General features: G+C 43.1%; 1 protein-coding gene across 1 annotated transcript in view; it reads right to left on the reverse strand.

Annotated features, from left to right (window-relative positions):
- The window catches only part of ANAPC4 (anaphase promoting complex subunit 4), a 34,558-nt gene that overhangs the window by 3,259 nt on the left and 7,376 nt on the right, over positions 1-23,923 (reverse strand). Inside the window, exons 10-27 of the mRNA XM_054999598.1 lie at positions 23,193-23,276; positions 22,201-22,287; positions 20,856-20,920; positions 20,716-20,758; positions 20,558-20,634; positions 11,813-11,913; positions 11,685-11,736; positions 10,433-10,488; positions 9,373-9,419; positions 9,163-9,219; positions 8,537-8,593; positions 7,590-7,683; positions 5,594-5,691; positions 4,984-5,045; positions 4,846-4,884; positions 4,666-4,767; positions 3,415-3,489; positions 1,936-2,106 (exon numbers count right to left, since the gene is read on the reverse strand). Coding sequence (XP_054855573.1) covers positions 1,936-2,106; positions 3,415-3,489; positions 4,666-4,767; positions 4,846-4,884; positions 4,984-5,045; positions 5,594-5,691; positions 7,590-7,683; positions 8,537-8,593; positions 9,163-9,219; positions 9,373-9,419; positions 10,433-10,488; positions 11,685-11,736; positions 11,813-11,913; positions 20,558-20,634; positions 20,716-20,758; positions 20,856-20,920; positions 22,201-22,287; positions 23,193-23,276 — 1,367 coding nt within the window. The remainder of the gene's footprint in view (positions 1-1,935; positions 2,107-3,414; positions 3,490-4,665; positions 4,768-4,845; positions 4,885-4,983; positions 5,046-5,593; positions 5,692-7,589; positions 7,684-8,536; positions 8,594-9,162; positions 9,220-9,372; positions 9,420-10,432; positions 10,489-11,684; positions 11,737-11,812; positions 11,914-20,557; positions 20,635-20,715; positions 20,759-20,855; positions 20,921-22,200; positions 22,288-23,192; positions 23,277-23,923) is intronic.

The following is a 23,923-nucleotide window of genomic DNA, read 5'->3' on the forward strand; positions in this document are numbered from 1 at the left end:
CTTATCCTCTACCATTTAAAGCTATCTAACCAGCAGCCACAACCATATCTTCATATCTTTTGGCATACAATTCCCTCTTAATTATGCGTTGTGTGAAGAAGTCATTTTACTGTTACTCCATTACATTGGCTCCTTCCAAGTTCTTGTGTTGACAGAAGGATAAAAGTGGCTACCAACTTTCCTTACAAGAACCCTGGAAGGCAAAGCCGTTCTGCTTCCCACTACTAGCTTCCCCTCTCCAGTGTATCCTCCATCTTCTGAGGTTTCACAAAAGAGCTCAAGGCTGTTGGAGTAAGGAGCACAGTCATAAAGGGAGGTTCAGTCAACTTCCTGGATATCTCCTCATATAACAGCTGTTCCAACACATGGTGTATACAACACTGGACCATTACTATACAAAGAACATGGCACAGAATGGGAATCTAGTCATTTTAGCCAATCAGCTATGAATTGTCAGCACCCCTATCACAAATAATTTGGAAAAGTTAACCCAAGACAGGTAATCAGATGAAAGAGGGTCCCCATCTATTATTTATTTATTTATTTAATTTCGAATTTCTATTCCGACCTCCCCGCAAGCGGGCTCAGGGCGGATAACAACATATTAAAATACAATTAAAAATTCATGTTCATTAAAAACAACACATTTAAAACAGGATGGTGGATAGCCTTCACAGGGAGGGTTAAGATTTTATACACCCCTTTTTTCCAGGCTGGCGGAGGCCCAGCCTCAGCCATATGCCTGGCGGAACAACTCTGTCTTGCAGGCCCAGTGGAAGGATAGTAGGTCCTGCCGGGCCCTGATCTCAGCAGACACAGCGTTCCACCAGGAGGGAGCCAGAACCGAAAAGGCCCTGGCTCTGGTCGAGGCTAGGCGGGCCTCTTTGGGGCCAGGGACCACCAACAGCTGTTTGTCCCCTGATCTGAGTGTCCTCCAGGGAATATATGGGGAGAGATGGTCCTGTAGATACGCTGGTCCCAGTCCACACAGGGCCTTATAGGTCAATACCAGAACCTTGAATCTGATCCAGTACTCCACTGGCAACCAATGCAGCTCGCGTAAGATCGGTGTTATATGCACCTTATTTGGCACTCTCGTAATAACACGCGCTGCTGCATTTTGAACCAGCTGTAATCTCCAGGTCAGGCTCAAGGGCAGCCCTGCATAGAGCGAGTTACAGTAATCTAGCCTAGAGATGACCATTGCTTGGATCGCTGTAGTTAAGTCACGGGTTGACAGGTAAGGGACAAGTTGCCTGGTCTGCTGCAGATGGAAAAAAGAGGACCTGACAACCACTGTGACCTGTGCCTCCATTTTCAGGGAGGCATCCAAGATCACCCCCAGGCTCTTAACCCTCGGAACTGGCACTAACGGTGCCCCATCAAGGGCTGGGAGCTGGAGTCCCAAACCTAATCCCACGTGGCTCAAGTACAGGACCTCTGTCTTCGTTGGGTTCAGTTTCAGCCGACTCTGCTTCAACCAACCAGTCACGGCTGCAAATGCATGTTCCAGGACATCTGGGACTGAGTCGGGCCAGCCGTCCATCATCAGATACAACTGGGTGTCATCTGCATATTGATGACACCCAAGTCCGAAACTTTGCACCAACTGGGCAAAGAGGCACATATAGATGTTAAACAATAATGGGGAGAGTATTGCTCCCTGTGGGACCCCGCACACCAAAGGGTAGCGGGATGACAATGACAATTTCTCCCCAAGTGCCACCCTCTGTCCCCGACTGTGGAGAAAAGAGACAAACCACTGTAAGGCAGTCCCTCGTATCCCCACATCAGCGAGGCGGTGAGTCAGAAGATCGTAATCGACTGTATCGAACGCTGCCGACAGATCCAATAATAGCAGCAGCGCCGAGCCGCCTCGATCCAGATGTCTACAAAAATCAATTAGATAATTGTATCTAAAGCTACAATTAGTACCTTTGGTCAGAATTCCAGGTAAATGCTATTTCCTGGGGGTCCTCCACATATACAGATGACAGAGGCAGTTGGGCCAAAATTCTTTCCTTCCCTTCTTGCTCGGAATTCTCTGCGAGGACAACGGTTATGGTCTCATTATCGTAGAAGTGGGCATCGAGACAACTGTAGAAGCTGCAGCAAGATACAGAACATTTTTTAATATATTGCTGTCAGTCTATTTCCATCATCAAGAAAACCACAATAGGTTCATCACTCTCCAGTCCATAAGACTGTCATTGGTGTAAAACAAAACTCAGGACCAATACACTAAAAAATGGGGCAAAACTGATCTGGAGGAAAAGGGGCGGGGGAGGAATGGTCTGGAGTTTTTGCAACTCCATGTACTCCTCTACTTGAGTGAGGTCAGTTTTCCTGCAGTGTTTCAATCCCTTCTCTTGCCCCACTTGAATTTTTTTTTTCTAAATTGCAGTGTAAATTGCAGATGGTGTTGAGTAAGAAACTGAAATGTGTGGGGTGAAGGAGACAAAGTTACCTATTTTTCTTCTATTTTCCAGCTGGTGCCTTTGCTGCTATTCTGTTCCTCTCCACCCAAGATGACACATTCAATGGAATGCAGATTTCACACACACCTCTTTGCAGCTGGTGTCATGTTCACTGCAATCCCCTAGTTATTTTTATTTTCTGATTTACTCAACCCTCATTCTAGATTAGTACGCTCCCCCTTTTTTGTCTGGGCAAAGGCTTAAAGAAAAGGATGAGCATTAAAAAAGAAAAACATAGAATCATAGAGTTGGAAGGGGACAAACAGACCATCTAGTCCAACCCCCTGCCCAGTGCAGGATCAGCCTAAAGCATCTCTGACAAGTATTCATCCAGCCTCTTCTTGAAAACTGCCAGTGAGGGGGAGCTCACCACCTCCCTAGGCAGCTGATTCTACTTTTGAACTACTCTGACCGTGAAAAAGTTTTCCTAATATCCAGCCGGTACCTTTGTGCATGTAGTTTTAGCCCATTGCTTCGGGTCCTACCCTCTGCTGCCAACTGGAACAGCTCCTTGCCCTCCTCCAAATGACAGCCTTTCAAATATTTAAAGAGAGCAATCATGTCCCCCCTCAACCTCCTCTTCTCCAAACTAAACATTCCCAGGGCCCTCAGGCCTCATGCAGTTTTTGCAACAATGGTAGCCTGTCTCTTGCTGCCAATTCCACATGCAATCTTAGGAAAATTAGGTTCTATTTCATTTCTTTCATTTAGATGATAATACTTGCTGTATTGAGAGCTAATGGATTATTTGATTCTGCAGTCCACAGAGAAATGAATGTAGTCTGAAATCAGTGTTTATAATAAGCACCCCAATTAGCTATCCAGACAAATTCTCATTCTAGGAAGAGGATTTTCATAAGAATACATTCTTAACTGATGAAGTAGGTTAGTGCTACCTTGCCGGCTTGGACATTATTCAGTCTTAAGATGTACTAACCTTGTACCCGAGCTTTCATTAATACTGTTCAGGAAGCTTCCAAAATCAATGGCAAGTATTTCATTGTTAGCAGACCTAAGAGACAGAAAAACCACCATAGCAACCAATTTTTGATATTCTACACAGACATTGCCCTGACCTGGATGACCCAGGCTAGTCCAATCTCAGCAGATTCCAGAAACTAAGCAGGGTCAGCTCTGTTAGCATTTGGATGGGAGACCACCAAGGAAGTCCAGGGTGGCTACACAGAGGCAGGCAATGGCGAACCTCCTCTGAAAGTCTCTTGCCTTGAAAACCTTATGGGGTCTCCATAAGTCAACTGTGACCTGACAGCACATTCCACCACACAGATAGTGTCGTCTCAAGAGGGTGACTGTGTCAGCCAGTGGTAGAGCAAAACTCAAGCCCAGCAGCACCTTACAGACCAACACATTTTCTAGGGTATAAGCTTCCATGAAAAAAAGCTCATTTTGACTCACGTTGGTCTCCACTGTGCTACAGGACTTCAATTTTGTATGAATATCACAAGATTTAGGAAGGTGTAGAGCAAATTCTAGTGAAAGATCAGAAATTATATTTTTCTGCACTGCCAAGTGATTCTTGTAGTGAAGTTTACTTATTTATATCCACTGGTTCTGAAGGTTTATTTTATTATTATCTGCAGAACTCTGCTCCAAGGGGAAAAAACCTAGATATGATGGCAGCAAACCTATGCATTATAAGATGAGCTGCTGCTGAATTCTTACCAAGTATGTAGGGACTAATGGGTGATTTAAAGAAAAGAATGAGTTGGCAGTACGGCAGTGCTGAATCCATCCCCCCCCCCCCCGCCCCCTTCCCAGCTTGGTAACAGTATGGGAAGGGCGTGTTTTGAAGGGTGGATCCATGTAAGGCTGGAACAATTAGTCCCACCTTCCCCTCATTCTGGTCTTGACCAAAACCAAGCCCCATGCAGGGACCGTTTCTATTTTTAAAATGCTGGTAAGATCCAAACACAGATCTCTCATGGTCTCGTCGACTCAAACTCATCAGAAATCAGAATGTTTGTAGAGGTTTGACAAGTCCATGACATCACAACAGACCAACCAACAGCGAAGGGCGTTTGCAAGCCAACTGCAGTTTTACCCTACTTAAAACTCTTTGAGGGGACAGTCGTCTAATCTGATGCTAAAATGAAGGTGGCTTTACAGAATTACATCTAGATATAAAAAAATTAAAAATCCCCCAAGACACCAAGTTATGCCATCGTACCTTGAAATATCTGTATGCCTCTTCAATATATACATTTTAGAAAGGGAGTTTTCCAACATCGTAAACAAAACATAATGCAAATTCGATGTTTTATCATTCCATCTGCAATGAAAACATTCAAATTATTAGTAACAATCAGACAACACAATAAATAGACTGCAACAAGACACACACACTTACAGAAAGGGCAACTTGAAGAGATGAGGTGTTGAATCCTCACTAAAATGGAAAAGAGAGAAATCAGAACCAAACTGCAGCAGGACTATGTGAAAAAATAATATTTTCTTTAATGCTAAAAAACAGAACACCAAGACCTACCTTCGTGACGCTTTATATAAGGGCACACAAACTGCTTGGTGTATAGATTTTCCAATCACATCCTAAAGAATAAAGATTAAAAAATCTAAGCAATAAAAAGAATTTGGCACAACAACACCCATCAGTGCACGCACAGGGAAGGTGCAAGTCCTACCCCCTGCACTGGGCAGGGGGTTGGACTAGATGGTCTGTATGGCCCCTTCCAACTCTATGATTCTATGATTCTATTGAAATAAATGGAAACAAAGGTTTTTTTAAAAATAAAATTAAAAAACATTATTATTATTATTATTATTATTATTATTATTATTATTATTATTATTGCCTTTAAAATATACCAAAAGCTGCAGAGAATGAAGTGGGTGTAAGAGAGATGGGAAAAACAGTCCAAAGGGAAGGGTTAAAAACTCACTTATCCACCTGCCCTTCCTCCAGTCCCTCCGTGCAAGCGTCACTGGCTGTTTTTCAGACACGTACATCAGGAAAAGGTTATACTAAACTCTGTACAACTTGGCCCTAAAGCAGATTTCTTAGTCACAGTGTCAAGGAAGCTGCTAACAGCAGGTCTGGCTTCCAAATGATCAAACCATGGCAGAAAACGAACACTCACAGCTGGCTTCTGTAGACACTGATCAATGATTCCCTCCATTCGTCGTTTTACGAAATGTAGTGACTTCTGAGGATGGTATGGAAACAATAAAGGGCTTTCTGAGGGAGGAAAAAAGGACATTCTTCACTTGAAAAGTAATTAAGCTGTGGAACTCTCTGCCACAGGACTCAGCCAATCCTGCTGGTTTAGTCAGCTTGAAAGGGGGATTAAACAAAATAATAGGAGATAGGTCTGTCAGTGTCTATGAGCCATGACTGGCTAAAGAGAACCTCCAGTTTTAGAGGCAGTAACTCTTTAAATACTCTTTACATTCTGAGTGGCACAACACAGAGATGTTTCAACCACTGTGTCCTCCTTGTGGGGCTTCCAGGGATATCTGGTGGGCCACTGTGTGAAACTGGATGCTCTATTATACGGACTGTTGGTTTTACCCAGCACTGGTGCCCTTATTTTCTATCAAAGAATCAAGCTAGGAAGTTCCAACGTTGTGAAAGCACTTCTGCAAAACGCTTCCACATCTAAAATTACCCTATCAGAACAATATGGTGATCTTGAGCAAGCAAACAGGATGAGCAAACGGGGAGTTTTATGCGGGAGTATGTAGGTGGTAAAAACACGGGTGTGGCTTGGGCTGACATGGTTTGATTTTGGTTGTTTTGATTCTGGGCTTGGCTGTTTGGTTCTGGCGCTCGGCTCTGGCTTGTTTCAGCTAGTGTGGATTTCCCCTCCTTCTCCCCTGGGTCTGCTGATGGAGGTGAGGCGCCTGATTTGAGCTGGTTGGGGGTGGGGTCTGCAGTTACACAGCTGTATAAATAGCCTCACACACCGAGTGGGTTTGCAATCTGGAGTGAGTGAACAGGGGGAGGAAACAGGGAGTTCTGTGTGGGAGTTTGGCAGGAGAGTTTATGAGGAGGGCAGGGAAGACGGGACCACTTACTATATGGACTGAAGCAATATGGCTGGCGAGAGAGCTGAGGTAGTGACCTTTAATATCTGTGCCATGTTTGTTTTCTTACCTGAGGGAAATGGAAATTACACTGGTAGCAAGGGGTAGCCCTACTGGAGGAGAAGATACAAGGGCTTGAGGAACACCCACCCACATTCCAGCCTATCAGGGATGGCGAAGCATTCTTGGGAAGAACTCATGAAGTCCTCTTGAGAGCACATGCCAGGAGCATGCACTTGGGAGTCTTTCATTTATTCAACAACAGGGAGGCAAAACCACAAAAAATTGTAGATCAGGATTCCAGTTCAGTAGCACCTTCAAGACCAACAAGATTTCCAGGGAATAAGCTTTCAAGAGTCAAGCTCCCTTTGTCAGATACAAGAAAAGGGATACGAAAGAACTGAGAACTAAGAACTGTTTGCTAGGGACTGCTGTGTTTAGCACACGGAATCAACGACCAATCCCTCAAATGGGAACATTCCCCCCCCCCCGGCATACATTAGGAAAAGTGGTATGATTTCCAAATTTTAATTTGCTTGCTCAGATATTTTATATCACTAGAAGACCCCTTTGACTATAAAGGGCTTTATTATTTGTTTCCAAATACAACGTGGTTCCTGCTGCAAAAATAATCCAGTTTATGGGTTGGATCCAGCAAACTTTTTGCTGAATCTCCCCCATTCCCCTGTTTTTTACAGCCCTCAGTCCCACGTGGCTTTTGTGCATTAATGTCCCATCATCCCCAGCAGAGCCTTTTTGGTGCTGAAAGGTGATGCCCCCCCTCCCCTTTTCACCAGTAGAAAACTGGTTGGATCTAACTCTGTAGATAAAAAACAATAAAATATGTACACTGAATGACCATCTGAACAATTACTTAGTTTAGGGACCTCACCTCACAGACCTTCCCGACTACACATACAAACAAACTCATTCTCTTCCTGTTACGTGTGTCACCTGCTACTCTTGCGTCCCTCTCACTTCCATAAGCAGGATTTACTCTTAGGATCCATAGCACCTATCAGCCACCCTGTACCATGAGCCACGTGGTACCTTTAAGGTGGCTGCCATTTTGCAGGAAGTTAAACCACTGGTTTCCTTCTGTGTTAGGCGGGGACACGAGATCATCATCTTCATCTTTCAAATACTAGAAGAAAATGATGTGAACAACAACTTTCCAAATATGACAAAGATCATTTGATAGAAACACATCAGAAGACCTCTTTCTTTACCCCATTCCATTTTAAAATTGGTATCAAGGAAAAATGCAACCCTATGAAGAGTTTTGACAGGCTGAACCCATTGATTTCAACAGGCATAAACTGGAGTAACATTGCATAGGACTGCACTATTAACCTACTAATTAGTCACTCTTTTCCTGCATTTTTTGAAACTGTTTTATTACCCAGATTGCAGGTTACTCAAAATGCCCTGTTTATCTAGGCAGAGGAGAACAGTTAATCAGAGAGAGTTATAAACCTTTGCCCCATGAAACCAGTGGCAGCAACTGTGGCACCTCATGGCTGGAAGCTGTTAAAGCACACACAGAGGTTTTCCATCTCTTCCCCAGAGATATTAATGGAGACAGAAATGTACAGGGTCCATTTTAATTTGCATTCACATGTTAATTTGGGCTTACGAAAAACTAAAACACTTTTTTTTAGCACAATATTAGTGATATTAAGGACATTTAGAAAGTTACCAGTGCTAATCGACACACCCTTATCTGGGTGTAAACCCCAATGACTAAAGCGGGACTTACTTCTGAGTAAACCTGCATAATATTGAGCATTAGCATACTTCAGTCATGTTGCTATATCACTGCAGTCCTAGAGAGGAGGGTGATTAAAGCACACACAGGTATGCATGTTCATTTCATGGCCAGATGCAGAGAAAGCATCTTTTCAGCTAGCTATGCTTGCTGTAGCCAAGGCCCTCCTTCAATGACCCTTTCCTCAACAAGTCATATTCTCATCTCCATAAGGAGCCCCATAGGTTACCTGGCCAACTCTTTCCACATTGAAGTATTTCCCTTTACGGTCATAGAGTTCAGGTGCCTAAAACAAACATGGAATACATCATAGAGTTACCGGCTTTGCAAGTGCTCAGATTATTTAAATCACAACTTTGTGGGCACAAATTAGATCTAGGTAACTAATTTTGTCCAGAAGAGGATGTCCTTCTGTATTGCAAAGTGGATGGGAAAGTCTCCGAGGCAAGAGCAGAAGCCTTTTTCTGCATGAGACTCCCCCTTACTTGCCTGGGACACCCGGCCACCACATCAGATTGAACATCTGAAAACTGAAGGTTGGATCCAAAGTACTGCCAGAAGAGTGAAGTTGGCAGGAAAGGAGTTCCCTGCCTCCCCAGTACTGCCACAGCCCACTGAATCCCTGAAAGTTCTGCACCCAGGAGTCAAGGCACCCTCAGGACCAAGTGGAGAGCTGCAGTGGAAAGGGAGAATTGGCAAAAGGTGCCCTTCCGCCCCCCTTCCAACAGAAGCGCCGTTCCATCAGTGTACTGGTGTACTGGTGCAATCCATTCCATTCCACTGGTGCAATCATGGAATTGGTGCATCCAATTCCGGATATATTTTTGAAAGAATAAGTGAACTGAAATTATTTACCTCATTGAAGTGTTCAGTAAGAAAATCAGCAACAAAAGTGATATCTTTCTGAGTCATCTATGAGAAAAAGAATGTTAATTTTTAAAAACCACATACAAAACGCAGCACACCTTTAAAAAAGCTTTTAAGCAGTTTTTTCTTCAAACAAATAGGCAAACCCCCCCAAAAGTTCACCCTAATTTTTTTTTAAAGCTACTCCTTGAATACTACCTTGTTCAGCTCTGGAGGGACGTGATCTTCCGACATCCTCAGCATGGCTGGAAAATTAAGGAATGGCCACAACATTTGGAAGAGATTATTCCACTCAAACATACCCCCAGCACCCTAACAGATGTACTAGTAAGTCCAACTTCTTGTCACACATTTTTATTTGCCTAATTATATATTTGTAGTCTTAACCACATTGTTTATTATTCCTAGGCATTTTCATTCAGCGCCTTTTCATTCAGCACTCAACAGTTAACACTTAGACCATTTAAAAAGCTAAAGATCTAAAAAGGGTCACTGAAATAAGTCACTGAATAAATCACTAAAATCTTAAAAGCTCTAACCAAAATAGCCTTGAAAAGGGTTTTAAGGGTTAAAGCCCTGCAGACTTTAAGTGAAAGAAATAAGCCAAAGTGGCTGGAAACAGCCCAAACAAAACATAATAAAAACAAGACAGGTGGTCAATTTATATGCTAAATAAAACCAAATAGACTCCTTCGAAATCCCCCTTCTTCCCCCCAACCCAGGCTTTTCACCGCTCTTCCACACCCTACCTAAGGGTGAGTGAAGAGGCTGGGGGTGGGGGGGGGTGGGGATTTCTACAGCCAATTCTAAGTCAAATCAGAACAATGAACCATCTGATAGTCAGAGCCCCCCCCCCCCCCCGCAGCACTTAGTAAATAATTATCTGCTGCAGCCACTTGAATCGGCTGAGGGAGAAACAGATCCTCCCGGCTGCCCTTTAGAGCTGCTGAGGATGCCTGAGAGGAAGCTATGCCGAGGCTCCAGCTGCTTACAGGCAAGAGGAGGCTTCTGCTTCACCAATCAGAGAAGGAGGTTTTCCTCCCCCCCCCAGCCCTTTTCCAGAAGAATGGGGAAGAGTTAAAAGCAGAATATATATGAAGTATTTAAAATAAAAACTAAAACCAGTTAAAATCATTTAAAACTATACTCCTCCAGAATACAACCTAAAAATGTCTAGTTGTGCTCAGCCAGAAACCGGAAGCTAGGAGTTTTGATAAATAAGAAAACTAGCTTGTATAATTAGTTGCATTTTTCTTACCTACGTATAGCCACCGGAAAAAAGCTTTGAAATTTTTCATGCTGCTGTCTATAACTCTGCAGAAAGTGGAAAAAGGGAGCTTTAAATGTGTATTTCAAACATGACTCTGACGGTGACGAATCCCTTAAGCAGCATGTCTAAGAACCACCTCCTACATTACGGCTACAGGACATCGGAGAGTTTCCACAGATGGAATTTAGGGAAGGATGTATAGGTGTATCTGCTTGAATTTCAAGGAAAATAGATTAAAGAGGCTCCAATATAGTTTTACACTTAACTTGTGGCCGTGCCAGTCGTAACTATGGCACAGCAGGAATGGCAAAACCTCCAGAAACAGACCGGGAGGCTAAAACGGACCTGGAGCAAGCCAAGCTGAATGACCTGCGCAGCTCAGCCCTGGTCAGCTGTGCTGACGACAGGCATCAAACTCACCCACTGTTGCCTCCTGCACGGCCACCAGGGGGCAATACATGAGCTGACATTGATCCGTCACTGCTGACAGGTCTGAGCCAAGCAGCCCCTAACAAAGTATCTTGGCTCTACCTGCTCCTTACTGCTACTGGCCCACGAGGAACTTTCCCAGTAAGTGAAGTGGCCAAAAAGCCTTTCTGTGTGCCAGAGTTCCACAGCTTCACCTTAAAGAGCTTCCTGGCACGCACACCAGTAACACAAATGGCAGGGCCCGAAGATGGGGAAGACAGCTGTGCTGGTGTACACACACTGCAGGCACATGGTCTAAAGCACAGGAATAATCATACATCCACATTTTGAGAAACTTCCCCTTATTGTAGTGCCCTGGAAATTCAACACATTTCTCATTCCTTATTCAACTATCCCCAGAAACATACAGTATTGTTATTACCCCACATATTGCAGGAAGATTGGGCAGGCGGAGAAAACCACACTTTGGCTTGATGCCACCTAGTGAGTCTGTGACTGAGATTTAAAGTCCACAGTTCATGATCTTAGCCGCCTGGCTTTCAGGAGGCACACACATTTCATAAGGCAAACTGTTCCATCAGTGACTAGCAAGGCAATTCTAAGCAGAGTCACAACTTTCCACGGTCTTAAAAGAGTGCCACTTAGGATTGCACTGTAATCACGAATACTAGCAGTAGAAAATAAAACTAAACTTCAGGCAACCCAAGGACAAACTAAGATGATCTCAAACTGTTATTCTGGACAATGCAGCAATTTAACGAACAAGAGAAACTGAACTCCTTTGCATGCAACATTCTTAATTTATACATACTGAAGCAACTCATTTGTTTTCAGGATGAAAGAGCCCACGGCGGTAATCGCTTCTGCAAAGAGAGTCAGTGTTAATTTAAAGCCAGCCAAGTTTTCAATCTACATTCAGACAGGAAGCTCTTCACATACCTTCTATTCCTACTGCATCCAATCCAAGAGATTCATATTTTTGTTTCCATGATGCCATTCCTTTCAATTCACTTAAATGGTACAGCAAGGCCTCAGAGCCACTGTTGAAGCAAAGCAGCAAAATTGTTTAATCAAAGATGAAACATTCTAAATTCTAAATGTATTTCGAAGAACAAGGCATGGAAAATTTAACATCAATTAAATGGCACACAATGAAATCTATAGGTACATTTGAATAGATGCACGCGTACACATACTACTCATGTTCATGAAGGAATTAACACTAGGGATGTGTAGTTTTCCATATTCCTGAACTGAAGTTTACCAAATCAATGTGCAGACCTCGTTCCAGGACTGCCTGGACTCATGAAAAGGCTGTAACAGGGCATCATATCCCAGCTGCAGCCTCTCACCAAGGAGTCATACACGTTGGCGACCATGAGCCACCCGCACATTAAGGGCACTTTGGGCAAGCAGGCCAAGAATCTCACCAGCATGAGAGATGCCCTCTCTTTGCGATGGCAGTGAAGGCGGGCCAAGCGGGGCTTCCTGCCAGCAGAGAGGGTGGGGGAGGGGCCCAGCTCCACTGCCTCTTCTCAGCAGGTTCCCCCCCCCCACAGCCAGCGCTGGGATATCCATGGAGATATCCCTTGGAACCCCCTGGGAATGTGAGGCGCATGAACCAGGATTCGGCAGAGGTGATAGTCAGGAACTACCCTGCAGAGCCCTGGAAGCTGCTTTCCACCAATCCTCTGAGCTACTGGGCCAAGAAAGAGGTGGTCTGGTGAGACCTCTCTCTTGATGCTCAGAGGCTCCACGTGTCACAGAGGAAAACCACAGAAAAATCCAAATGAGGCTACAGGATGAGGTTTTGTAATCTAATGTAATGTGTAGATCTAATGTTAACTTTCCTCATTGTAAGGGTAGGAGGGATGACCAGTGATGAAAGGCTGCCACAGCCTGCACCTCTTTGAGGCCCTGAGGCAGCAAGGGTGACTGCAGAGAGGATAACTTGGGTTTCCCAAAAGTACACCTCACTCTCACTTTCAGCCTGAACCCAAGTGGGTGGGGTCCATCTTATGCAACTGTACTTGCTTGCCGTTGCCTTGTGTTTGTGGCTGGGTACTGCTTGGTTCTGTTCTGTGGTGTTCCCCCACTGGCTGAACCCAGTGCCTGGCTGCTCTGAATGATATTGGTCCGCTTGGGCTAAGTTGCTAGAGTGTCCCTTGCTTCCATTTTGTTTGGGTGGAATAGATGTGATTCTCTGGTGTGAAGTTGGTCCCTTCACTTCACTTTGGTTCTGTTGGGCTTCTCCAGGGATGAGCTTGTATTGGGGAGTGTGCCTCAGCTTTGGCATCCTTGCCTTGTGTGTGTGGCCCCGGGAAAGAACTTGGAAAGGTTCTCATCATTGGGAACAATGGAGAGTGTCTCGTCAACCTGGTTAAGTTGCTGGGGTTTTGGGGGGCATATCCGTTGCGCTTCACCAGGGATGATCTTGCATTTGTGAGTGTTGTCAGGCCTGGCTAGGGGATTCTCTCAGAGTCTTCACTTCATCAAACACAGTTGTATGAGTTAAAGTTCTTTATTAGATATTGCTCCCTAGAAGTGCACTTGTACATAGTAATTGCCTGGAATGCCAAAGCAAAGTCTTCCCTGAGAGGTTATACCTCCAGTCCCCTCCCCCCAGTTCAAACAAGAGTCAGTTGAAGTCAGCGAAAGTCCTGAAAGAGATGCAGAGCTGAGTTTCCCAAGGATGGTTCCCAGACGTTCAGCTCCAGCTGCACTGATAACACCACTCAACCCAAGCAAAGCGTAGCCAAGATACAATGAAGGAGGAAAGCTACACTACTACCCATCCCCTCCTCCAGTAGATATACATTCACATATATGGCAGGCAGGCTGGCTGGCCTGTCTGACATTATCTCCCACCGCCAAATCCTATCTATAACATGATCACCCCTCCCTCAGTGTATCAGGATAACGTTTGTGAAAAGCTTTGATGAATTTTCCAGCTCTTACATCTTTAAACTGAACCCATTCATTTTGACTCTGGTCAAAGTACTTCCACTGGATAAGGTAAAACAATTTCCCCCTTTTCCATTTTGAGTCACAGCTTCCACTTCATGATGAGGTTGTCCATCTACCATGGGGGTGGGGGGAGGAACTCCAGATTTCAGGTGCCAGACGTCTGCCCCTAGGGCTTCCTTTAGCAAGCTGAAGTGGAATACTGGGTGTATGTGTCTCAATTCTTTTGGCAGATCTATTTTAACAGCTAGAATCTTACAAGGTCCTATGAACTTCCATCCCAACTTTTTGCTCAGTTGTTCCCCTTTGAGATTTCTTTTTGTGGACACATTAACCTCATCTCCAGGTTTCAGATCCTGGGGGTGGGGGGAGCGTTTACAGTCTGCATGTTTTTTGTAATCCTGTTTGGTTTTTTCCAGGGTTTTTGTTATCAGATCCCACTGTTCCACAATAGAGTTCCCAAGTGCTGAGATCCCCATCCCCCACTCCCGGGGCAGGGGACTTTCACAAACGGCAAGGGTTTGCCTTCAAAACTCTGTGTGATCTTGAAGGGAGATGTGCCCGTAGAACTATGAAGGCTATTGTAACAATATTCTGCGAATGCCGAAAAATCAGTCTAATTATCTTGTTGATAATTAATGTAACATCTTACATTTTCCCTTTGCTCGGAGGAAGATCAGGGATGAAGTCCATGGACACTACAGACCACGGTCAGGTGGGGTTTCTAGAGGTTGTAGTAGTCCTGGAGGTCCCCCACCACCATTCTTTTTGCTCATTAAACAGGTCTGACACGTGGATACGTATTGCGATACATCCTTCCACATTCCTGGCCACCAAAACTGTCTTTGTATTAAGTGCAGTGTTTTTAAATAACCCAAATGCCCGGCCAATTTGGCATCATGACAGAGTTTCAAGATCTCTCCTCGCAGTCCCGGCAGGATATGCATTTTATTGTTCTTATACCAGCAATCATTTTCTCCTTTCTCCAAGTCCTCAGGCCGATTTTCCTCCCCCTCTTTTCCCAGTTCTGCCTTAACTTTCTCTTCCCATTCCCGGGGGGGAAGAAAGGGAAAGGCAGTCTGCCTTTGCCACTTGGTTTCTGGTAATCACGGCCCCTCCTAACTGGGCGGGGGGAAATATCATGCCTACCACTTCTTCCTGTTGGCTTTCATGCTGGGGGAGGTGGGACAGTGCATCTGCCAGAAATTTTAATTTCTCAGGGAAATGTTTAAGTACAAATGTATTGTCGAAGGCTTTCACGGCCGGACAACAATGGCTGTTGTGGGTTTTCCGGGCTGTATTGCCGTGGTCGTGGCATTGTAGTTCCTGACGTTTCACCAGCAGCTGTGGCTGGCATCTTCAGAGGTGTAGCACCAAAAGACATAGATCTCTCAGTGTCACAGTGTGGAAAAGATGTTGGCAGGTCATTTATATCTACTCAGGAGGGGTGGGGTTGAGCTGAGTCATCCTGTAAGAGTTTCCCAGGGTGTGGAATGCTAATGGCGGGAGGCTTCACTGTATCCTGAGGAGGTTCTTTTGCATATGGATTGGTGCTTGATGTGCTCATCTTCTCTGCAGGGCTATTGTCGGGTATAGAGTGTTTTGTTAGCTTGGTGTTTTTCAGAACTGGAAACCATGCTCTGTTCATTCTTAAGGGTTCTCCTTTCCTGTTGAAGTTTTGCTTATGCTTGTGAATTTCAATGGCTTCCCTGTGCAGTCTGACAAAGTAGTTGGAAGCAAAACTTCAACAGGAAGGAACTTCAACTGCTTTAGATTGCAAGCAGTTTCCTGACCAGATGGAAGACCACTGAGCATCAGATAAGATTGTATTACAGTCTCTACTCCAGTTTGCTTGGTATTTCAATGTGAGCTGATCATTCCTTGAGTTTAAAATAGCATATATTTCAGCTATTAGACCTTGTCGTCTGCAAACAGGGAAATTTTATAAACGTGTTTTCCAATAGTGATGCCACTAATGGTGTTGTTTTGCCGTATAGCCTCAGCCAGAGGTTCTATGGATAAGGCAAATAATAATGGGGAAAGCGGGCATCCCTGTCTGGTTCCTCTTGTGAGCTCAAAGTCTTTTGATTTCAATCCATTGAGTTTCATTTGGGCCTTAGGAGAAGCATATAATAGTTTGATAATTTGAATAAAAGAATGGCCAAATCCCATCCTAGAGAGCAATCTTATTAAATAATTTGTTTCTACGCTGTCAAAGGCTTTTTCAGCATCTAATGAGAGCAGGATTGACTCTATTTGATTGGTTTTACAGTGATTGATAATGTTTAGAGTCTTTCTTACATTATCTGTAATACTCCTGTTTGGTATGAAGCCAGTTTGATCAGATTGTATGTAATGACTTATGATTTTATTCAGACGATTAGCCAGTACTGCTGTAAATATCTTTGCATCCTGATTTAGTAATGATATGAAACGGTAAGACGATGGGAGCGTGGCATCCTTCTCTGGCTTAGGGATTACAATAATTGTAGCTTCATACCATATATTGGGGAAGTTGCCTTTTAAAAGGATCGCATTGCAAGTTTGGCGAAGGGGTACTGTCAGAATGTGTATAAACTTTTTATAAAATTTGGCAGGAAGTCATCTCTGCCGGGAGTTTTATTTAGTTTGAGATTTTTGATGACTTCAGTGATTTCCTGAGAGGAGATCAGTAGATCTAGGAAAGCTTTATGCTCTGGAGTAATTTGTTTCCAGGTTGTAAGAGAGCTTAGGAAGTCCTCAATACCAGATGGTGTTGGATTCTTTGATTTATATAAAGTAGAATAAAAGTCACGAAATATATCTAGGATTTCCTTGTTATTGGAAGTGTGAGACTTACCATTTCTTTTAATTAAAGAAATTTGGTTGGAAGAGGATTTCTTTTTGACTTTCCAAGCTAGGAGGCGTAACGTTTTAGGGGTTTTGTGCCAGTACCCCTGTTTTAAAAACAGTAGATTCTTCTGTATGGAAGATGTCTCAAGTGCCTCCAGCTTTTTCCTTTCTAAAGTCAATTGATTATAGTCTTTCTTATTGCAGTATTTTTTGTGTTTATTTTCAAGAGCATGAATTTTGGATATAATTTCTGATCTAGTCTTCTCTCTCTCTTTTTTATAGAATGGGGCTAATGAGATGATTTTACCTCTGACTACAGCCTTCATGGCTTCCAAAATTATTGCTTGAGAGACTTCACCTTCTGTATTCTCTTTGAAATAATTTTCCAGTTCTAATTCAATTTCTTTTTTAATTGTTGGGTGTAATAAAAGGTGTTGGGTGTTCAGTATCCAGTGAGTGTCTTGTTTTATTTTTTCTGGAAAGGTCAAAAAACAGTCTACCCAGGCAAGGTCCATCCAGATTTTACTGCCTATGGTGGAAGAGATTATATTATGATAAATTTTGGGGGAAGCCAGTATGTAATCTATTCTAGTATGGATTTGATGACAGGCGGAAAAATAGGTAAAGTCTTTCTCTAGGCCGTGCTGTGAACGCCACACATCCTTAAACTCAAATTTGTCAAAAAGTAAATTGAGGTTTGATCGATTTGCTTTGTTTCTCTGACGTACCCTGCTGTTTTGGGATCGATCCAGGTTTGAATCTGCTATGCAGTTAAAATCCCCCCCTACCAAAATTTCACCATCCGCATACAACCTTAAATTAGATAGAGTTTCATGAAGAAATTCAATTTGCTTGTCGTTTGGAGCGTAAATAGACGCCAAGGTTATTTTTGTTTCTTCCAGAACCTCTTTGACAAAAATAAAGCGCCCCCTAGGATCTATTTTTGAGTCTTCACATTGGAATCTAACATTCTTTGAAATTAAGATTGCAACACCCCTGGCACTGGATGAGCCTGGGGCTTGAAAGTGCACATTGAAACGATTAGACTTTAATACCTGAGGCATTTCTTTCCTATAATGGGTTTCTTGCAAAAACAGTATGTCTACCCCTTGCTTCACTAAAGCTGTAGTAACACGTTTAAGTTTTATAGGATTGTTTAATCCTCTGCAATTTAGAGTAATAATTTTGATTCTATCTGTCATTAGTTATGTGTTAAATAGAATGATATAATGGACAGATAAAACTCTGTGAGCATGAGGAAATAAGGCATCCTCTGAGTCTTTGATAACCTATGTTCAGCTACTCTGTATGGTTCCTCCAATATTGCATAATATATGTTGTCCAACAGAACTGTAACATTAATACAATAACCCCATCCCACCCCCTTGAACAAAAACAAAACACCAGTTAACATAATACTGCTCCTTCGTGCGAAGGAGCAATCTCTCCAGAGGCACAGGTCTAAACTGCCTGTGTCAACACAAATAAGGAGAATGGTTAGGTTCTCCCCTTTTCTGGAGGATCCTATACAACTGGGAACTAAAATGAGTACCAGGTTTACCCCCCCTCCCCCCCCAACCGAAGAAGTAGAAAAGAGATGAGGACTACAGTTACAGAAAGGTTTGAAGCTACAGATAGAAAAGAAGAAGAAATGTAAGGGCAAGAACAATATTGACGGACAGAAACGCTAGAGAAAAATTCTAAGAAATGATGGTTGCTTGCATGCATTTTCTCCCTCAGGCAGTTGTTTTCATCGGTATCGTGGCCCATCCCGTCATGTGGAGGATTTCTGTGCGACAGTAGAGCTTTTGTTCAGATCCGGTGAGGATAAGTTCAGTTCCTTAAGAAGAGATGTGCCAGATAACAGATCTGTTGCTTGAAGAGTTCTTCCCTGATGTACTACTTGGAGTTTAGAGAAGGCCACCCATTTGTATCTGATGTTTGCGCTGTTTAGTTGAGTGGTTATGGGTTTAAGCTCTCTTCTCTGCAAAAGGGTTTCGCTTGACAAGTCCTGGAAAACTTGAATTCTCTGCCCTTGAAAAAGGAAAAAGCCTCTTTTTCTAGCCTCTTGAAGGATTTTCTCTTTAGTACGTGAGTCCATAAACTTAACAATATCTCTGTTAGTGTTTTTTCTTAAGTTGCGGAGGGAGCCCATCCTATACGCAGCTACAATATTTGGTGCCACACCGTCTTCCAATTGTAGTTCCTGAGCCAGCCACCCTGACATGAAGACTATTAACTCAGTTGAGCCTTCTTCTGATTCTGAGAATCCGCGAAATTTTAAATTATTTGATTTCCATTTATTTTCCAGGTCCATGATTTTATTTCTCATCCAGCTCTCGCTAGCCTGCAAAGTGCGTGTTTCTTTTTGCAAGGACAAGCTGAGCTCTAAAGCAGAGTCTGCAGTGCGAGTTACTTGCTGGAGGGACTCAGATATTGCAGTCAATTGATCCTTCATAGGTTTCAGAAGTTTCTCCATTCTATTGGCAATTTTATCTTCCAGTTGATCTATTTTAATATTTAGGTTTGTTTCTTGTACCTGGGTTTCTGTATCGTTTATTTCCTCAGCAATGACGGAGGCCATTTTGGCTGTAGAGTGGGGTTCAGCTGCAGCGCTGTTTCTGTGCTCTCCCGCCGAAAAAAAGGTTTTTACTGATTGTGAAATCGGCTCTGATGATTTATTTTTATTTCCTCCTGTCTTGCCCATAGTTGTGGCTTGTTAGGATTACTTTAAGGAGCTAATAATTCAGTCGGGGGAAGGGAAGATCTAGGAGCCTGAAACTCACGCATCTAGCATACACGCTGATGCCCCGCCCCCTTCCCTACTGAACTCTTTTTGATGGAAATAATGAGTGAGGCTTCAAGGCCCATTGGAGAAAATGGGAGCTAGGAATGCCAATTTACTTGCATGGGCTCCATTGAAATGCATTACAACACAAGAACAAGAGTCCAGTAGTGAAAAAGTGAGCTGTGGTTCATGAAAGCTCATACCCTACCACAAACTTTGCTAATCTCATAGGTGCTACTGGACTCTTGCTTTTTTCTACTGCTACAGATAAACACGGCTACCCATCTTGATCTATCAACACAGGTCCCAGAGTGGAATGACAGTCCCTGGGAGAAGAATCAGTGATCTGGGACTGGAATGGCAGTGGGTGTGGAATGACTGGGGGGTGTCATTCCAGTCCCAGAGCCCTGACCCTATTCCCAGGAGCAGTCGTACCACTCTTCGACCTGTCATTCCAGTCCCTGATCACATGATCTGTTCCTAGGGGCTGTCATTCCACTCTGGAATCACAAATTCCAGTCCAAAAACACTTCTGCTACTCCCAGGGGCTAACAGTACAGAAAGAATCATGAGAGGCAAAAACGTATCAAAGTATCATGATGTTCTAATGAAATACAATACTAATACAACAATTACAAAATAATTAACTTGTTCTTATTTCATCTGTGCATAATTTACCATCAACATAACAGTACATGCAATCTTCTCACCTTCAGACCTATACATAAAGTGCTGGTGCAATTGATGAACAGTCATTTAATAATATTCAATACTGCTTTTATAAACAATTCTTGACATAAGGTGCATAAAGTCCATCAATGCCAACTGTAGGTCAAGGTGTGCAGGATGGAAAGGAAACCATCTAACGGGCTGACTGGATCGCTATAGGTCCCGTTTCAGCCTTGCTTAGGAGCATTGCCTAACGTCTGGCTTACTAGTGGTTGAATAGGATGGTTTCAAGAACGGTGACATTGACGTCAGCTCTTTGACCATCTTTGACAAAGAACTGAAACGGGACCTATAGCAAACCGATCAGCCCGTTAGTAACTGCTACATCACACTAGCTCTCATCACATCTGAACAAACACTCTGAGAATTACCTTTGCAGATGACTTATGACAAGCTTTTGGATGCTGGAATACGAGGACTCCATGGATTGGCCAAGTTTTTTTAAGCCCTGTTGGAAGATAATTTGTTCTTACTACTACAGATTAGAAGAATGCTAAAAGAGAATTTTAAAGAAATCAATCCAGCATACCTTCACTGTTAGCTGACTCATTAGCAAACCCTGAAGTTCAAGGCTACGTAGGGGAAAATAAATTAAAGTCAATACGTTGCAGTTCTCTGAGTCTGTCTGTCATGAGCCTGGTGAAAAAGGGGATCTTGGAGGAGACTTACCTTGCCTTACCCCACAACAATAACTGCATGAATTCATCTTGCACAGATGTGGCTGTGTCTTTTTCCTATAAATTGGAATTCGCTGGCATGAACACCTTTATTTAAAATAATTCAACCGCATCTTTCTGCTTAACTGCCTTTAAGGTTGCTCACAATAAATTGGATCCTACAGATAATTTCCCCCTGTACAAGGGGGGAAGGCAATTTTGCCAATTACCTGCTTCTGCATCAGATCTCCAACTCCCCCTATGCTTTTTCTGGAGGACCTCTGCCCCTAGAAGCAGCAGTTTGGGGGGCATTTGAGGCTGCAGCAGAGAGAGATGGTGGCAGAGAAGTTCAACTTCACTCCTTCCAATCAGTGGAGATTTTTGATTGAATCTAAGCCACTGAGAACAACTAAGACATTAAGCTAAAACTTCACAATAAGGTCAATATTAAAATTAGACCAATCCAGAAAGAATGGGCTGAAGCCACAATTTGACTAAACAGACATCTAATAAATAAATAAAACAGTTGCCCAGAGGCAAGCAGTAGTGTCAGACGAGCTTTGAGGATCAGCAGAGTTTTGATCATCTAAGTGCTACTACACATCGATCAGTGTAAAATGGCATGGAGAGCAGCAAACACAGGTCTAGGACAAGTCCACGAAATCCCAATCTACCATGTACTTTTTCCACTAGAGTAACTCACAGCCAAACTAGACTTTACAGCAGACATGGGTACAACTTGTGGATGCCGACACCATTTTACAGAAGAATTTGGCCATCTAAAAATGCCACGAGGACTGATCCTGATTTAGCCCACAGTGCGGCAAGACCAAGTGATCTGCCCCCTCCCTCATGACATTTCAACTGCCGAAACCACTTGTCCCTAGGGAGTTACCAAAGTTCCTTTTCCCTGACAAAGGGTTTCGTGGCAAGAGACAAAAAGAGTCAATTTGTTCTCTCCCCACTTCCTGTTCTTTGGGTCTTCTAAGGATAGGACATAAGGTCATCTAATGCACTATTAACCTTCTGAAAGTTGGCTGTTGTGGGTTTTCCGGGCTGTATTGCCGTGGTCTTGGCATTGTAGTTCCTGACGTTTCGCCAGCAGCTGTGGCTGGCATCTTCAGAGGTGTAGCATCTTCAGAGGTGTAGCATCTTTTTCTGTGTAGCAATACAGCCCGGAAAACCCACAACAACCATCGTTCTCCGGCCGTGAAAGCCTTCGACAATACTTCTGAAAGTTGTTTGTAGAAAATGGGCGGGCTGTTGTGGAAGAAGGTGTCTACAACAGTGCCACCCCTTTATTTCTGTTATTTTACACAGGAAAGAAACGCTGTGACTATTAAAATAACGTTGCTTACCTGTACAAATTTAGTCAGCCGTGAATCCATCTGCATTAGTATTTCTTCCCAAGCTTCACACATACACGTCAGTGACAGCTTGATATACTATACAGAAAAAGTCAGCAATTCATCCCTTTTTCCATAATATGGGAAACGGGCAATTTTACAGAAAGAATTCTGAAATTATAATTAAATTAAATTGACCTTTTGATATGGTTTTCATTACGTCTTGTAAAACACACACACACAGACACACACACACACTTACACAAAACTCACAAGCACACTGCCAAAGCCATGTAAATACATCATAAATTATTAAAAATAAAAGGTAGCAAGATGGGTTTTTTTAAGGGCAATCAATTCCTAACTCTTGAAGCGCAAATTACATTAACAATGTGCTTAAAGTGACTTTAAAGTTCCTTCTTATTGAGATTTACTTCCACACAGGTACACTTAGGACTGCAATAAAAAGAGTAATTTAAAATTCCAGTTGCTTTAAATATAGATGTTGAACTCTCAATAACTAACATACTAGTGAAAATGTAATTTTTCTGCTCTTTTAAGTACTGGTAAGACATCAGCAGTGAACCGCAGACCTGTATCACTCTCTCCTCGTTTCCTATCAGTAGAAATTCCTCCTCCCCTTCACGTTGTGGGGAAAACAACAGTGACAGTGTCTAGGGATTTCATGGGGACATGTAGCTGGATTAAAAAGATCTTTGGTGGCCTATTAGGATTTTATTTTCTTACCATTTGCCATGCTCTTACCATTTTATGGACCCTGGCACCAACCAGGATTCCTTATCAACAAGGAATGGCAAAACAGCTTCAAGCCTGGGTTACCGGGGAATCGTAGTTTGCAATTATCATGGTTTGAGCTAGTGTACATTCGATGACTGATCATGATTACAGGCAGGAAGGGAAGGAAACATTTGTGCTACAGTGTAAAGCCACTCAGAAATGTAACCTTCCATCAACACTAGGAAGAAAGTACTTCAAGACTGTACCTGCAGAAGAGTTGAAATGTGTGTAAACTTCCGAGCCATTCGAGTCACTTCAGGCAAATATGTTGATAGCAGACTGGTGTCGAACTATAACAAAAAGCCAAACTTGTGTATGACACAAGCATCACACAGGAAACACAAACACGCACCCTGGAAGCCTTGATCCCTTCCTAGAAGGGTTCAACTTGCCTTTCAGGAAGTGCTGTGTCTCCTCAAGATTTCTTTAGTCACATTCCTTGAGGATATCTGAAGATTCACCTGGCAAGGCAGTCTGGTGCAGGGATTTTCAATCCAAGTCTTAAGTCTGTCATTCATCAGTTGTGTCAGCGGTTTTTATCATGTGTGGAGGTTCAAAGGCTATCTGGTGTGCTGCCAGCAAATTACAAAACTCCCCAATTTGTCACCCAATCTTTTAGAAGGGATGGATAAGAGTCTGTAAGAGTCTACTAAAAGGGGTGTGAAAATTGTCTTTCAAGACAAAAGAGGTTGGAGTTTATATGTTTGGGAGAACAAAATATAACACAAAGGGAGCGTTTAACATTGTCAGTGGTGTGAAAAGATAAAAAGCTCTTCCTCTCATACTGCTGGTGTTCAGAATCAACAAAGGAAATGGAAAGCAAGTTTGAGAGTGTTATTAACAGAGGGAATGTACTGCCTCAGGATGTTGTGATATCCGCAGAATACTGTTATAACATGGGTATTAACCATGATCGTGAAATTACACCAATGGCATG

This window comes from Eublepharis macularius, chromosome 15 (assembly GCF_028583425.1).
Source record: "Eublepharis macularius isolate TG4126 chromosome 15, MPM_Emac_v1.0, whole genome shotgun sequence".
NCBI lineage: Eukaryota > Metazoa > Chordata > Lepidosauria > Squamata > Eublepharidae > Eublepharis > Eublepharis macularius.